At 41.9% G+C, this 15,918-nt stretch overlaps 2 protein-coding genes across 13 annotated transcripts in view; both read right to left on the minus strand.

The window, feature by feature from the left end:
* GRB14 (growth factor receptor bound protein 14) overlaps nt 1-1,876 on the minus strand; it is a 129,129-nt gene extending 127,253 nt beyond the window's left edge. The window contains exon 1 of one of the 4 annotated variants that reach the window (XM_054679091.2): nt 1,799-1,876. Coding sequence is in view for 3 of the 4 variants with exons in the window: in XM_515864.9 (XP_515864.3) it covers nt 545-735 (191 nt within the window). In the remaining variant the exon portion in view is untranslated. Of the gene's footprint in view, nt 1-544; nt 915-1,798 lie in introns of those variants that run through there. The other 3 variants (XM_515864.9, XM_054679090.2, XM_054679089.2) reach the window with 3 other exon arrangements.
* COBLL1 (cordon-bleu WH2 repeat protein like 1) overlaps nt 1,795-15,918 on the minus strand; it is a 213,727-nt gene continuing 199,603 nt past the window's right edge. For 3 of the 9 annotated variants that reach the window (XM_063791279.1, XM_063791285.1, XM_063791284.1), the window contains exon 15: nt 12,674-13,420. In XM_063791279.1, the coding sequence (XP_063647349.1) occupies nt 13,130-13,420 (291 nt within the window). In that variant the 3' untranslated portion in view covers nt 12,674-13,129. Of the gene's footprint in view, nt 13,421-15,918 lie in introns of all 9 variants that reach the window. The other 6 variants (XM_063791282.1, XM_063791283.1, XM_063791276.1 and 3 more) reach the window with 5 other exon arrangements.

Raw genomic sequence — 15,918 nt, forward strand, 5'->3', positions numbered from 1 at the left:
CTGTAACCCTTTTTCTTTCCGAAAGTATGTGCAACTCTAAAGGCACTTAGTGCTGAATGCTATGGAGATTGGGAAACCCTTTAAAGCCTCTATTCTTTCCTGCCGAACAGCAAGACTGGTCGAATGTCAATCCATGCTTTGCTTCTACAGGGTCGCTGTAAGACTCTATGTGGGAGGTGAATACATTTATGCTACGATTTTTTTAAAACATATAAAATAAAATAGAGTTTACTTTGTGAAAATGCATGGCCACGAAGGAACAGAAGGTGATCAACCTGCAGCCTGACCTCCTAGTTTCACCACCGATGGGCAGAGGCGAGAGAGATGAGAGCTCTCAATGAAACGGTGATGCTATTTATAAGGCGCTGTGAGATCGCAATGTCCTGCTGATCCGGTAGGAGCCAGCTCAAAGGGGATTGTCTTCAGAGACTTTTACAAACTTGGCCCAGCTCTGGGCACATGGCTCACCCCCTAGGACCGCCTCCTCACCCCCTCGCCGGCTGCCCAGCCAGGACACTCCCCCGCGCCCTCCAGGGTTGCCTACCTGTCTGCAGCACAGCCGCGGGTCCCGTCCGGAAGGGGCAGGAGCGCTCGCGCGTGCAGCCAGGGGGCCGGCGCCAGGTCGTGGGCGTCGCCCCTCCCCTGGGCAGCGCCACACACCTGGGCGGCCAGCGGCGAATCCCGGGCAGCCGCCCTGCTCGCGGCGCTCTGCCCATCTTGCAGGGAAGTGGTCATTGTCGCCGGCCGGGGGGCTCGGGCGTCATGGGAGACTCGGCGCGTGGGGAGAAGGGGTTTGCGCGGCGGGAGGCGAGGTGCCGGCTAGGCAGCCCGAGCGCTCTGCAGGTGTGGTGGCCTCGCCGCTTGCGCTCGGGGCCCCGGCGGCTGAGACGCGCGGCCGAGCTATCTGCGAGGCGGCGGGGGAGGGGAGGGGGCGGAGGAGGAGGGTGGGGAGAGGGGAGGAGCGGCCGGTGGGTGGGGGCCGCGGGCGGCGAGGCAAGGCGCGGAGGGGGCGGGGAGGGCGCGAGAGCGGCTGGGCGGCCCCGCGCGTGGCCCGGGGCGCTCGGGGCCACTGGCATTGCTCCCGCGCCGTCCCATCCGGGACGCGAGGCCGGGACCGCCGCCTCCTCAGGTGGGCACCGGGGCGCGAGGCTGAGCCCAGGGTCTGGGCGGCCCCGGCGCCGCTGGAGGCGGGGACCCAGCCGAGCGGGCGCTCCCGCTGGGCTTGCCGGGAGGACCGCAGGCGGGATAGGGGTCCGCGCAGCCCTGACCCTCATACCCTTGCATTCTTTCTGCTCTGCCATCTGAGATCACCTAAGCTGTTGCTGGGCCGCCATGACAGTCCCCACCGGGCCAGGAGGCCAGGACACCAGAGGGTTTGCCCCAGTCCTTCCCCACGTGCCTCTTCTTCCATCCACTTCGCAGCCAAAGATTGGGGGGTTGATAGGGAGCAAAGAGTCCAATCATTATAGAAAACTACTGAGATTTTGAGAATTCTCAGTAAAGCATGAGTAAACCTGAAGGTGTCTGGAATTAGAAAGACTATTAGTTTTATGGTAATGAGAGAAGCTTACATTAATGAATTCCAGGTTGCCTTACGCTACCTATTCCATCCTCTCAACAGCTCCATAAATTAGATGTTTATCTCATTTTACACAAAAGGAAACTGGGGCTCAAAGCCATCGAGTACCTTGCACTAGTAACATAGCACTAGTAGCTGGTGGAGTCAATATTCCAACCCAGAAGCTTCCTTCTCAAAAACCCAGACTGTTCGAAATAGTAATGACATTATTATGCTCACCCTCTGAGATGCAGCAACCCTACTCTGAAATGCTGGGTGATCCTGTTTCTGCTCTTCCAGTAAGTGTGCCCGTCCCTATGCACCGTTGAGGATTTCCAAATGTTTCACAGGGTCTTTGTTCTTTGACCAAATTAGGTAATATCTGTCCCTGGCATCTGCTTTACCAGGTTTTCTTAATTTCAACAACCTCTGCCCAGGGAAAGGTAAACACTGTCTCCAGAAGAAAGCAGCAGCTCCCCTCCCCCATCTCAGTGCATCCTCTCCCACCGAGGCACCGACCACTGGAGAACCCAGGGGTCACTAATTCCCAGCCTGTGAGGAAACCTGGGGCACTCCGTGAAGACAGAAAATCCTTGAGTCACAGTTCAGGGAATCCAAGTTCTTTATTTTCCTAATGTCAAAATTAAGGCCCAGAAGTGACCTGGGTCACAGCGGGTGTGATCTCTGGGATCTTTTATACCAGGGGTCCCCAACCCCTGGGCCCTGGACCACACCATACCAGTCCATGGACTGTGAGAAACCAGGCCGCACAGCAGGAGGTGAGCGGCTGGTGAACCAGCATTACCGCAAGAGCTCTGTCTCCTGTCAGATCAGCTGGGCATTAGATTCTCATAAGAGAGCGAACCCTATTGGTGAACTATGCCTGCCAGGGATCTAGGTTGCTCCTTAAGAGAATCTAACAAATGCCTGATGATCTGAGGTGGAACAGTTTCATCCCGAAACCATCACCCCCACCCCATCCGTGGAAAAATTTTCTTCCATGAAGCCGGTCCCTGGTGCCAAAAAGGTTGGGGACACTGCAGTTTATACAATACTTTGGCTAAGCTAGGACAAAATGGTGATTCTCTTTCTCAGGAAGAAAATAATAATACTAATCATGGTGATAACTAACATTTATTGACACATGTGCCAGACAAAGCCCTCACTCACATCCAGTTCTCTGAATTACAGATTCTATGCCTGAGTTTAAGTGAATTTAATTTAAAAGCATACAGATATACTGAGGTTATTCCAGCAAAAAACAAATGAGGTATGTAGTTGCAGACAACTTGAACTAAAGAAACAAAGAAATAAGTAAACTTTAATCATTAACATCATTATCCCAATTTTATCCAGAACTCTTGCAGGCAGTCACTTCTTCTAAGAATAATATAGTTGAGCACATGAATTAGTGGCTGAAGTTTACACTGTCTCCACTCCCAACAACACTCTCTCTCTATCTCTCCTCCCCACCTCCACACACACACACACACACACACACACACACACACACACACACGGTGGGGGTGGGACAGAGAGAGAGAGAGAGAAAGAAAGAGAGCACACTTTTGATTTTTTTTTTTTCCCCTTGGGGAAAGGGATAGGTGGAATCTGCATATGTCTTTGGAATCACTGGAAATGCTATTCCCCAATGGTGCATCCTGCTCCACATCCTAGCATAATTGCCATAATTTCTTAACCTCAAGAAAGAGTATTCCTTGGCTGGAAAGATATCTGTATTTTGTCTCCCCTTTCCAAGCATTCTCCTATTTAGTGGAAATCCAGGGAGGGTCAATTTGCAGGCTTTATGCTCGTCCTCTGACCCCAATGGGTAGACATTGTAATCCCTGAGATTACCAGGGGCAAAAAGAAAAGGAACAGGTCTCTGAGAATGAGAAACTAAATAATTTTGTCTTGTAGATTGGCACTAAATGTTAAATTTACTCCCAGTAATACCTTGAGAATCTGTACCAAGAGTTTTTAGAATTAGCTCATTCACATTTTTGAAGCAAGTCAATAAAGGAACTAGGTTTTTTTATCCAAGTGGTTTACAAGAAATGATTCTAAATAAAGAACTATGCAGTATAAAAGGTACAGAATCCTGTCAGACCTGCTACAGCCTAAGAAAATAGAACTATTTTTCTATGAAAGAGAAGTTTTAAAAGAGAAATTTTCATCCTCATAATGGACAGATTTCTGAAACAATAAAGCAGATATGTGGGTATCAAAGAGCAATATCAGTCCCCTGGGTGGCTGTCCTCCTTTTGGACTTGGGCCTGTAAAATTGCAGAGAAGCAGCTTGTCCCCTGGCCCCTTTCCTCTGAGGGCCTTTTTTACTCTTTGTCCCTCCCTTTCCTGTCTTTCCTCAGGAATCCCAGTCTTTCTACCCCTCCTGGAAAATGTGTCCTCATTGCATTCCTCTCTCTCTCTCTGCTCATCAATTAAATTTCTTAACCCTTTGTATTGTGAAAGATAACACACATACAGAAAAGAAGTTCATAAACAACAATGTATAATGGCTTATCACAAGGAAAATACTGATGTCAGGCCATGAAACAGATTCTTGTCAGCCTTCCGGAAACTCCTCTTTTGCCCCTCCCTTCAATTAAAAGTTAGTTTGTTTCTTTCTTGCTTGCTTGCTTGCTTTTCTTTCTCTCTCTCTCTCTCCCCCTCTTTCTCTTCCTTTCTTCCTCTCTTCCTTCCTTCCTTTCTTTCTTTCCTTTTATTTTGCAGTGTCTCTATTGCCCAGGCTGGAGTGCAGTGGCAGGAACATAGCTCACTGCAGCCTTGACATCCCAGGCTCAAGCAATCCAGCCACCTCAGCCTTCCAAATAGCTGAGAACACAGGCACATGCCACCACATTCAGCTCTTTACTTTTAGTAGAGATGAGGTCTCATCATGTTGCCCAAGTTGGTCTCAAACTCCTGGGCTCAAGCAATCCTCCCTCTCCAGCCTTCCGAAGTACTGAGATTACAGGCTTCAGACACCACTCCCAGCCCAATTCAAATGTTCAGAATAATCAAATCCTTCTTTTTGTTTATAGTTTACACCTAACTATCCATCCCTAAACAAAATAGATTAGGTTTTCTAGATTTGCTCTTTATATAAATGGAATCATACTGTTTCGCCCTTTTATGTTCGACTTGGTTCCCTTAATATTACGTTTGTAATATTCTTCCATGCAGTTGCAAGTAGCTGTAGTCTTTTTGTTTTTCTATTGTATGTAATACCACAATTTACTGATCCATTTTACTGCAGAAAGATATCTAGGCTGTTTCCAGCTTTGACTATTATTAATACTACCACAATGCACATTTTGCACACTTCCCTTGGTATGCATAGGCATGCACTTCTGGGAGGTATACATGTAGGAGTGGCATTGTGAGGTCATGGTATATATATATGTATGTTCGGTTTTAGTAGATATTGCAGTTTCCCAAATTGTTTGTATTGATTTTATCACTACCAGGAATGCATAAGCTTCCCCAGTTCTTCACATCCTTGACAATTAGTATATTAGAATTGTCACAGTAGACATTCTGGTGAGTGCATAGCAGTATCTCATTGTGGAATTCAACTTTTCTTTATGACTAATGAGTTTGAGCAATTTTTTCTATGATGAGTTACCATTTGGACATCCTCTTTTTGTTTTTCTTTTTTGTGAGTTGGAGTCTCATTCTGTTGCCCAGGCTGGAGAGCAGTGACACAATCATGGCTCAGCTCACTGCAACCTCAACCTCCTGGGCTCAAACAATCCTCCCTCCTTGAGTTCCCAAAGTGTTAGAATTATAGGCGTGAGCCCCAGAGCCTGGCCAGGACATTTCTCTTTTGATGGACCAATTCAAATCTCTTGCCCATTCTTATGATGAGTTGTTTGTCTTTTTCTTACTCACTTATGAGTTATTTTTAAGTTCTGTTTTTATCTTATGGTGTGAAGGTATATAGGTTGTTTTTATTAATATGAATAAGTGATATCACAGCCTCACTCATAGAAAAGATTATCCTATCCTCACAACTTTGCAGTGGCTCCTTAGTCATAATTCAATTGCTGATCTACCCATAGGTCTGCTCTGGGCTCCCTCTTCTATTCCTCTAGTTTATTTACCAATATTTATGTCAATATCACATTGCCATAATCATTATGATTTATAACAAGTCTTAATATTCAATGAAGCAGGGCTTTTCATTCTGTTCTTCAAGATGGATTCTTCAAGATAGTCAACAGCACAGATCTTAGTCTTAGTTCTGATCTCAAAAGGATGGGTATTAAATATGATATCATATCTTTATCACAGATATCCTTTATCAGATAAGAGAGGAGAAGGGTTCCCTCATTTTCTTTGTTTGCTAAGAATTTTTATTATGAATGAATACTATTAAATCAACTTTTCTGCCTCTAGAGTTGATCATTCTATGAGCAGTGGTTCAATCTCTGCTCATAGAAGCTCCACCTCCCAGGTTCATGCCATTCTCCTGCCTCAGCCTCCCAAGTAGCTGGGACTACAGGCGCCTGCCTGTAGTCCCAGCTAATTTTTTCTATTTTTAGTAGAGCTGGTTTCACCGTGTTAGCCAGGATGGTCTCGGTCTCCTGACCTCGTGATCTGCCCGCCTCGGCCTCCCAAAGTGCTGGCATTACAGACGTGAGCCACCGAGCCCGGCCTAACTGTGTTGACTTTTTTAATGGTAAACTAAGTGTACATTCATAGGATAAACCCTACTCATATCTATACATATATTTAATAAGATTGCTAATATTTTGTTTACACATTTTTGCACCTGTGTTCATGAGTGAGATTGGCCTGAATTTTTCTTTCTCATAATATTCTTCTGAGATGTTTGTATAGGGTAATGATGGCCTTGTTAGAAGTGGAGAGTTTTCCCTCTTTTTCTTTCTTTAAAGAGTTTATACAGATTATTTCTTATATAAACTGTGTTATTTCTTCTTTAATAGTTAATAAAATTTACTTGTTAAGCCATCAGACCCGGTCGTTTTCTTTGCGGAAAAGTTTTTAATAAATGATTCAATATCTTTAATAGTTATAGGACTATTCCAAATTCTTATTTTTTCTTTTTTTTTTTTTTTTTTTGATGGATAGCATAGCTTTATTCAGAGTGAAACCTTCTTTTCACAGAAGAATAATAAAGGTAAAATAGAGGTACTCTTGTAGATCTGAAAAACAGCTTTCATGGGCTAGTCCAGGGGGAATAACCACCGGGAGCGGGGGTGCTTGCCTGAGTGTTAGGATGCCGGATGCCCTTGTCTGAGATTGCAGTGTGACTCTCATTTCCTCCCAGGGAGCTGCTAGAGATTAGGACATGGGTGACAGGAAAGCTAATTGCCTCACCTTACCAAGTGGCTCTCCATAAAGAAACACTTACGGCAGACAAGATCACTTTGGGGAACAATAGGTCTTTCCCACTTATCCACACCATCTCGAGGAAAGGCAAGAATCTGCTGGGGAACATGCATCTATCCTGCTACCCCTTCCATCCCCAAGAAGACTCTTACTGGCCCTCATGAAAGTCCTCCCTTGTTCTTGATGCAGAGAAGTGTCTGCAGACATTTATTCCTGTGGTCTTCTGCTTCCTGCTCACCCTCCGGAACCAGAGTCAGGGGCTATTCAGACTGGCACAGCCAATGTGTCCTACTGAGGAGCTCCTTTGCTGCTGTGTTTTGAACCCATGACCCTCACCCTGAGCACAACCAGTTGGCCCAGGTAAGGGTAGTGCTGATGCAAATGCAGCATCAAAAGGCTGGCCAATCACCTCTCACCTACAGATATTAGGTTGGTGCAAAAGTAATTGTGGTTTTTTCAATTACCACAAGTACTTTTGCACTAGCCTAACACAATCAGCCCTAAGCCTGAGCAATTCTACTTCCTAAGTATTTCTCCCTCTTTTCTGTTCACATCTCTTCTTTTTTATTATTATTATTATACTTTAAGTTTTAGGGTACATGTGCACAACGTGCAGGTTAGTTACATATGTATACATGTGCCATGTTGGTGTGCTGCACCCATTAACTCGTCATTTAACATTAGGTGTATCTCCTAATGCTATCCCTCCCCCCCGTCACCCTACAACAGGCCCCAGTGTGTGATGTTCCCCTTCCTGTGTCCATGTGTTCTCATTGTTCAATTCCCACCTATGAGTGAGAACATGCGGTGTTTGGTTTTTTGTCCTTGTGATAGTTTGCTGAGAATGATGGTTTCCACCTTCATCCATGTCCCTACAAAGGACATGAACTCATCATTTTTTATGGCTGCATAGTATTCCATGGTGTATATGTGCCACATTTTCTTAATCCAGTCTATCATTGTTGGATATTTGGCTTCATTCCAAGTCTTTGCTATTGTAAATAGTGCCTCAATAAACGTACATGTGCATGTGTATTTATAGCAGCGTGATTTATAATCCTTTGGGTATATACCCAGTGACAGGATTGCTGTGTCAAATGGTATTTCTAGTTCTAGATCCCTGAGGAATCGCCACACTGACTTCCACAATGGTTGAACTAGTTTACAGTCCCACCAACAGTGTGAAAGTGTTCCTATTTCTCCACATCCTCTCCAGCACCTGTTGTTTCCTGACTTTTTAATGATCGCCATTCTAACTGGTGTGAGATGGTATCTCATTGTGGTTTTGATTTGCATTTCTCTGATGGCCAATGTTGATGAGCATTTTTTCATATGTCTTTTGGCTGCATAAATGTCTTCTTTTGAGAAGTGTCTGTTCATATCCTTTGCCCATTTTTTGATGGGGTTGTTTTTTTCTTGTAAATTTGATTTTTTCTACTGTCAATTTTGATAAGTAGTATTTTCTAGGAATGTATCTCTTTCATCTAAATTTTAAACTTTTTAATATCTGAAGGATTTACTGTGCTTCCCTATGCCCATTCCTGACATTGGATATTAGTGCTTTCTCTCCTTTTTTCTTGATTATATTCACCAGAGTTTATCAAGTTTTCAAGCTTTTCAAGAATAACCTTATTTTTCATTTGTGTTTTATTTTGTTAATTTCTATACTTTTTTTTTTTTTTGAGATGGAGTCTCACTCTGTCACCCAGGCTGGAGTGCAGTGGCACGATTTCAGCTCACTGCAACTTCTGCCTCTCTGGTTCAAGCAATTCTCCTGCTTCAGCCTCCCCAGTAGCTGGGATTACAGGCACCTACCATCATGCCCAGTTAATTTTTTGTACTTTTAATAGAGATGGGGTTTCACCATGTTGGCCAGGCTGGTCTTGAACTCCTGACCTCAGGCAATCCACCCACCTCAGCCTCCCAAAGTGCTGGGATTATAAGCGTGAGCCACTGCTCCCAACCTCTATCTTTTTCTTTCTTATTTCCCTCCTTCTTTTTCTGGTTTTATTTGTGATTATTTTTTGTTGATATTCTAAATATTTTACATGGATGCTTATAGCTTATTGATGTTTAGCTTTCCTTATTTTCTAATATTTACATTTAAAGACATTCATTTCCCTCCAGGTATGATTTTTAACTGTATCCTTGAAGTTTTAGCGTATTGATTTGTATTAGTATTCAGTTCAAAGTATTTTATACTTTCCATTGCAATATTCTCCTAGCTGTCGATTTTGATTCTTTAAAATATTTAATTTAACTACCTTATTATCACAGACTATACTTTATGTGATTTCAGTCCTTTGATATTTCTTGAAACTTACTTTATGGCCCAGACTATGGTCAATTTTTAATAATATTCTATGTATGATATAGAAGAAGAGGTTTTCTCAAATTTCTTCACTTATGTATGTGTAGGTCAATTAAGACAAATGTGTTAACCATGCTGTTTAAATTCCTTATTCCTACTGATTTTTTGTTTATTCTATTAGTTCCTGAGAGATGTTATATTAAAATTTTATCACTCAATCACTTTCTATTACACTCGGTAGCTGGATGTAGTTCCAATCTCATTGATTTTATTTAGAAATATAAACAAATTAGTTATCTCTTATTTACAACAGCAGTGCTAGTAAATCCAAGGACTAGCCTTGAATGAATGTGTTAGAGAAGCAGCAGAATTCGATTTTAAAAAGATAAAAAGAAGTAAAAGGATTGGGATTGTGGCAAGATAAAATAGAAATGGAAATTCCTTTAAAGAACATGCTATAGGAATTGAAAATCTCTGGTAACAGTTTTTAAGTGTTATACCTAAGGAAATAGGATGGTATAACTAAAGAAATGCTAATATATCCCTTCCCTACAGATTCTTTTTTGGCTTTCATGTTGTAAGGAACTTGGATTTCCCAAGGAATTAGAATATACCAGCAAAGATCAAGTGCTTATATAAGAAAGCTCAGTATTGTGGTTTTGTACCCCATTTATAGCAAGTACACAGATCCCTAAATCCTGTGTTCTGTGGGTGAATAATACCCTTGGCTTTAGTTTATTTTCTTTTCTTATTCTCAGCATTGACCTTGACTTCCTTCTATATATTTTATTTGCATCTATTATTTTTATTGTTATCTTGCTGTATTTGTGCAAGCCACCTCAAATCCTTTTTGGAACAAACTTAGTGATGCATAGATGGACATATAAAAATAACAGTTAACAACTTACTATGTTTACTGTACACTCTACAGTTTTGTGAGGGGATAAATAACCTGCACAGTGAGTGTGGACAAAGCCAGAGAAACACTATTTTGGTAAGATTATTTTGACTCTATAGTTTCCCTTTGACTCATGCCGAGGCAATATGTCTTAGAGATTTCTCTCTTATTGGACACTTGAATATCAAAGGGATAGGAGGAAGTTAGAGATAAAATTTCAACCTCCCTTCTGATGCCAACCTGGTACTATTTAAGTCTCATGCCATCTAAGGCCTGCATTTCACATGTCCCCTTCCAACCCCCAAATATCTCTCTCATAAGGGGGCTTACTCAATGTACAAAGGATGCCTAGATAATTTGTATGCTCTTTAAGGATTAAATGGATCATTCATTCATTTCTTCTGCATCAATTCAGAGTCTGTTGTCTATGTGGTATGACATTCTATTAGAAAATCTTGTCTCAGCCTTTAAGAAACTTAAGTCATATATTAACAAACACATAACAATCCGCAACTTAAAAATCAGTGTGGATATAATGACACTTCTTTTGGCTGGACACTGAAATCTAGTCTTTGACTCTGATTTGCTACGTTGCCTAATGGCAGATACTCAGTCGAGTTCATTCCCACTTATCCAGTGATTTATCTTGCCACATGATGATTCCTAGGCCCTGCTCAAAATTTAGTTCAAAGTTCCAGCTCTTCCTCTCTGCAAACACTCCCAGCCTCACCATGAGGTAACACCTTGTGCAGCGATCTGTAGCAAACATTTCCATCCCTGCCTTTAAGATTTATAGGAACATGTGGAAACGTCTTCTGCAAGTTCTTCAGAAAATGAAGGAAAATAGGAGAGGGATCACTCCAGGGCCTCTCTTGGGCTGGATATTCTAGATGCCACATATCTACAAACATGTATTAAGAAAGAAAGTCTACCCTCCTGCTTTGGAAATTATCTGTCTGGCTATCGTAGCCCAAGTCTATCCAATATTTGAATTTGTTCCCCTTCTAGTTCTGATTTTATATGGCTATGTGGGTAGACCAATGTTGGGGGACCATTTTGTTTGACCGTTGCATTTTCAGGATAAATAAGACATTGTTGGACCAGGCACAGTGGCTCACGCTTGTAATCCCAGCACTTAGGGAGGCTGAGGCAGGAAGATTGCTTGAGCCCAGGAGTTTGAGACCAGCCTGGGCAACATGGTGAAACCACGTCTCTACAAAAAATACAAAAATTAGCTGGGTATGGTGGTGTGCACCTGTAGTCCCAGCTACTCAGAAGACTGAGAGGTGGGAGGATTGCTTGAGCCTGGGAGGTCAAGGCTGCAGTGAGCCATGATTGTGCCACTGAACTCCAGCCTGGGTGACAGAGCAAGACCCTGTCTCAGAGAAAAGAAAGAAAAGAAAAAAAAAGAAAAGAAAAGAAAAAAGGAAGGAAGGAAGGAAGGAAGGAAGGAAATACGTTGTTATTCTGGTTTCAAATATTAGTCTCAAGGATATCATGTGCAAGAGTCACATCCATTAATCCAATCATTTCTAGGCCAAGGCCAGGCATGGTGGTTCACGCCTATAATCCCAGCATTTTGGGAGGCCAAAGTGGGTGGGTCTCTTGAAGTCAGAAGTTTGAGACCAGCCAGGCCAACATGGCGAAACCCTTTCTCTACTAAAAATAAAAAAATTAACCAAGCGTGGTGGTACATGCCTGTATTCCCGGCTACTCGGGAGGCTGAGGCAGGAGAATCGCTTGAACCCAGGAGGCAGAGGTCGCAGTGAGCCGAGATTGCACCACTGCACTCCAACATGGGCAAGAAAGTGAGACTCAGTCTCAAAATAAATAAATAAATAAATAAAAATAAAAATTAGGTCAAGTTCCTGAGTCTGCAAAGTAGAGTAGACCCTGGGCTCGGGTGAATTTATATTCTTTTTTTTTTTTTTTTTGAGACGGAGTCTTGCTCTGTTGCCCAGGCTGGAGTGCAGTGGCGCGATCTCAGCTCACTGCAAGCTCCGCCTCCTGGGTTCACGCCATTCTCCTGCCTCAGCCTCCCGAGTAGCTGGGACCACAGGCACCCGCCACCACGACCAGCAAATTTTTTTTGTATTTTTAGTAGAGACGGGGTTTCACCGTGTTAGCCAGGATGGTCTCGATCTCCTGACCTCGTGATCCACCCGCCTCGGCCCCCCAAAGTGCTGGGATTATAGGCTTGAGCCACTGCGCCCAGCCAGGTGAATTTATATTCTAAGGCTATTAGCTTGAAGCAGGCAGGGACTGTGTTTAGCTCACTCATTATTCTTTATTTTAAAGTGCCTGATCCATAGTAGACATCTGATGTATCTGAATGAAAGAAAATTCTCCTTTCTCAGGCTTCTTAGAAGTCACTCTACTGACTCTCCTGGTGATATCAATCACATCACACAAGAAGTTCCTTTGAACTTCTTGGTAAGTTGTATTATACCCATTCTATAGATGGAAAAAGCAAGATTTAAATTAATTAAATATCTTTTCTATTATAAAAAAATTAATAGAATGACTTTGAAACCTAGCTGTATATAATTTCAAAGCCCATGCCCTTTCCATTACATCATGGTGCTCATCAGAATAGAGATTACAGCTAGCTAGAGCTTGAACCTGGGAGTTCAAGCTTCTTGGAAAAGATATAATTTGAACTGGGTTTTTAAGGTTGTGTAGTACTTCAGCCTACAAACAGGATACACAATATCAGCAAAATATGAAGGAGCAAGAGATTGCATGCTATATTAGGAAAATATTAAGTAATAAAGTTCAACTTGAGTATATAAGCTATAAGTAACCAACTGGATGGAGGATGACCCCCAAAAAGTTTGACAGATCTTTAAATTCTTGAATGCCAGATGGAGCAATTTTAACATTCTTCTATAGATAATCAGAAGCAAACACAGGTTTTCAAAGAACATATGAAACATGATTAAAGCCATGCTTTAGAGTGATGATTCAAGTTGACATGTTCCTTAATTGGAAGTAAAGAGACGATTTAAGAAGCTATTGAAAATAGTGCATGTGATGATAGTAAGGGTAGGACAGTGGGAAAGGAGAGGGACAATTCAAAGAAGCCCTGAGCTTCAAGGCCAAGGTAGGTAGGGAATGGAGCATTAACAGAAATGGAGGAGTTAAATTGAGAATGTAGGTCAATCATGCTTTTGGTTTTGTATACATTACATTGGCATTGCTTGTAGTATATCCATATGTAGATGGACAGCAGGAAGTTGGAATGCCTGCCTGTAGTTTGAAAAGTCTCCTCTAGAGTCATCTGTTGGGGATTTTTCTGCAGAGAGACAATAATTGAAATCATAGAGCAAATGAGATTGTCAGAGGCAAGGGTATGAAAAGTAAAGACTTGAACAAACCTCAGGCAGGAACATTCAAGGGGCAGAAGGAGGAAGAAGAAGCCTCAAAGTAGACAGAGAAGGCGGGGTTGGAGAGGTAGGTGGCTATTACTTCCCTCAGGGGGTTATTTCTGCTACTTTCAAGACTGAGGACTACTGTCTTAGTTAATGACAGAAGATGATGAAAATAGCTAGGAGGAACTAAGTTGGTAAATATGGATTAGGCTAAGGTAAATTTGATGAGCCGAATATAATTTTATTGTGACCATTGACTTTTAAAACCTTTTTTTTACAAAGGTTTTAAACCTTTGTAAAATGTTACTTCAAACCTGGTTTATTTTTCCAGCCTTCCCCCTGCCTCCTTTTTGAATAAAAGTAGGATGGTAAAGTCTAGGCAATACTGACGGACAATGGGTTTCTAGGAAATCGTGACTAGAAAACATTTAGGAATACCATTCTAAGTTAACTTTCAGACTTGCTTCAAATGTGAATTGAACTATCAGCAACTGAAGTTATAGAACACTTTGAACTGAAAATAAAGTCAATTAATTGTATAACTTTATCTCAACGATTAAGGTGCTCTTTTAGTTTTCTAATATTTTGTCTTTGAAATACTAATCCTTCATTGCCCTCTGGTTTTCAATTTTTAATAAGTTAGATAATATCATTTTACTTTTAAAATTCCAATTTAATATAAGTAACATTTGCTTCTCCATCCTTTCATAATGCTAAACACACAAAAAATTCTGCTATCTTTGGATATTTTTGGTTGATAAGCATTCGGCATATTTTTGTTGTTTCAGTATATGAGACTTTTGTAAAAAGAAAACAAAAGGTAAGTGAATAAAATAACTTCATTGCTGAAGATCTAAATTTGCTTGCCCAGTCTTTATGAGATCATGTGATTTCATAGCTCTCTGAATATTTTCTGCTAATCTAGGTATGTTTAGTAAAGAGAGGCTTTGTAAAATTTCTTCTTAATTACAGAAATAATTTTTTCCTTTTTTACAATTTCAAACTTTATTTTATTTTATTTATTATTATTATTATTATTATTATTATTATTATTATTATTATTTTGAGACAGAGTCTTGCTCTGTCTCCCAGGCTGGAGTGTAGTGGCGTGATCTCGGCTCACTGCAACCTCTGTCTCCCAGGTTCAAGTGATTGCCGTGCCTCAACCTCCCAAGTAGCTGGGATTACAGGCACATGACACCACGCCCGGCTTATTTTTTGTTATTTTTAATAGAGAAGGGGTTTCACTATGTTGGCTGGGCTGGTTTTGAACTCCTGATCTTAAGTGATCCGCCCACCTCAGCCTCTCAATGTGCTGGAATTACAGGCATGAGCCACCACGCCACACTCAACCTTTATTTTAGAATCGGGGTACATGGCCGGGCGCGGTGGCTCACGCCTGTAATCTCAGCACTTTGGGAGGCCGAGGCGGGCGGATCATGAGGTCAGGAGATCGAGACCATCCTGGCTAACACGGTGAAACCCCGTCTCTACTAAAAGTACAAAAAAAATTAGCCGGCGTGGTGGCGGGCTCCTGTAGTCCCAGCTACTCCGGAGGCTGAGGCAGGAGAATGGCGTGAACCAGGGAGGCGGAGCTTGCAGTGAGCCAAGATCGCGCCACTGCACTCCAGCCTGGGCGACAGAGCAAGACTCCGTCTCAAAAAAAAAAAAAAAAAAGAATCAGGGGGTACATGTGCAGGTTTGTTACGTGTGTACATCGTATAATGCTGAGGTTTGGGGTATGATTGATCTTGTCACCCAGCTACTGAGCATAGCACACAACAGTTAGTTTTTCGACCCTTGCTCTCCTGCCTCCCTCCCCACTGTAGTAGTTACCGGTGTCTATTGTTGCCATATTTATGTCCATGAGTACCTAATGTTTAGCTCCCACTTATAAATGAGAACATACCATGTTTGTTTTCCTTTCCTGAGTTAATTCACTTAGAACAGTGGCCTCCAGCTGCATCCATGTTGCCACAAAGAACATGGTTTTGTTCTTTTATAGAAACAAATTTTTAACTAACTTTTATTATTAATTTCAATTGATATGAGAAACCCTGAAAATAATCTGCATAAATGTGTAGAATATTTGGAAGGTGTCTGTAATCTCCATGTTTATTTGTTGTCATTAAAGCACATTGGTTGGCAAAAATAAGAAAAGCAATCCATGTCATAGTAAATATTATGTTAGGAGAAGGCAAACATAATATAAAGTTTAAAAAGATTGGAAACAATAGCAATTTAATAGAGTGGCCTCTAAAATACAATAATTTGTTATAGTGCAAGATGAAAGTATCAAGCCTCCAATTTATAAGTATTTCTTGCCTAAAAAATAGAAAAGAAATTAAGCTTTACTTATCATTAATATAGATATTTACACTGGCACCTTCACACCCTCTGTATATTAGCAAAGTTCAGTTCA

The sequence above is a fragment of the Pan troglodytes genome, chromosome 13 (genome assembly GCF_028858775.2).
Source record: "Pan troglodytes isolate AG18354 chromosome 13, NHGRI_mPanTro3-v2.0_pri, whole genome shotgun sequence".
Classification (NCBI taxonomy): Eukaryota; Metazoa; Chordata; class Mammalia; order Primates; family Hominidae; genus Pan; species Pan troglodytes.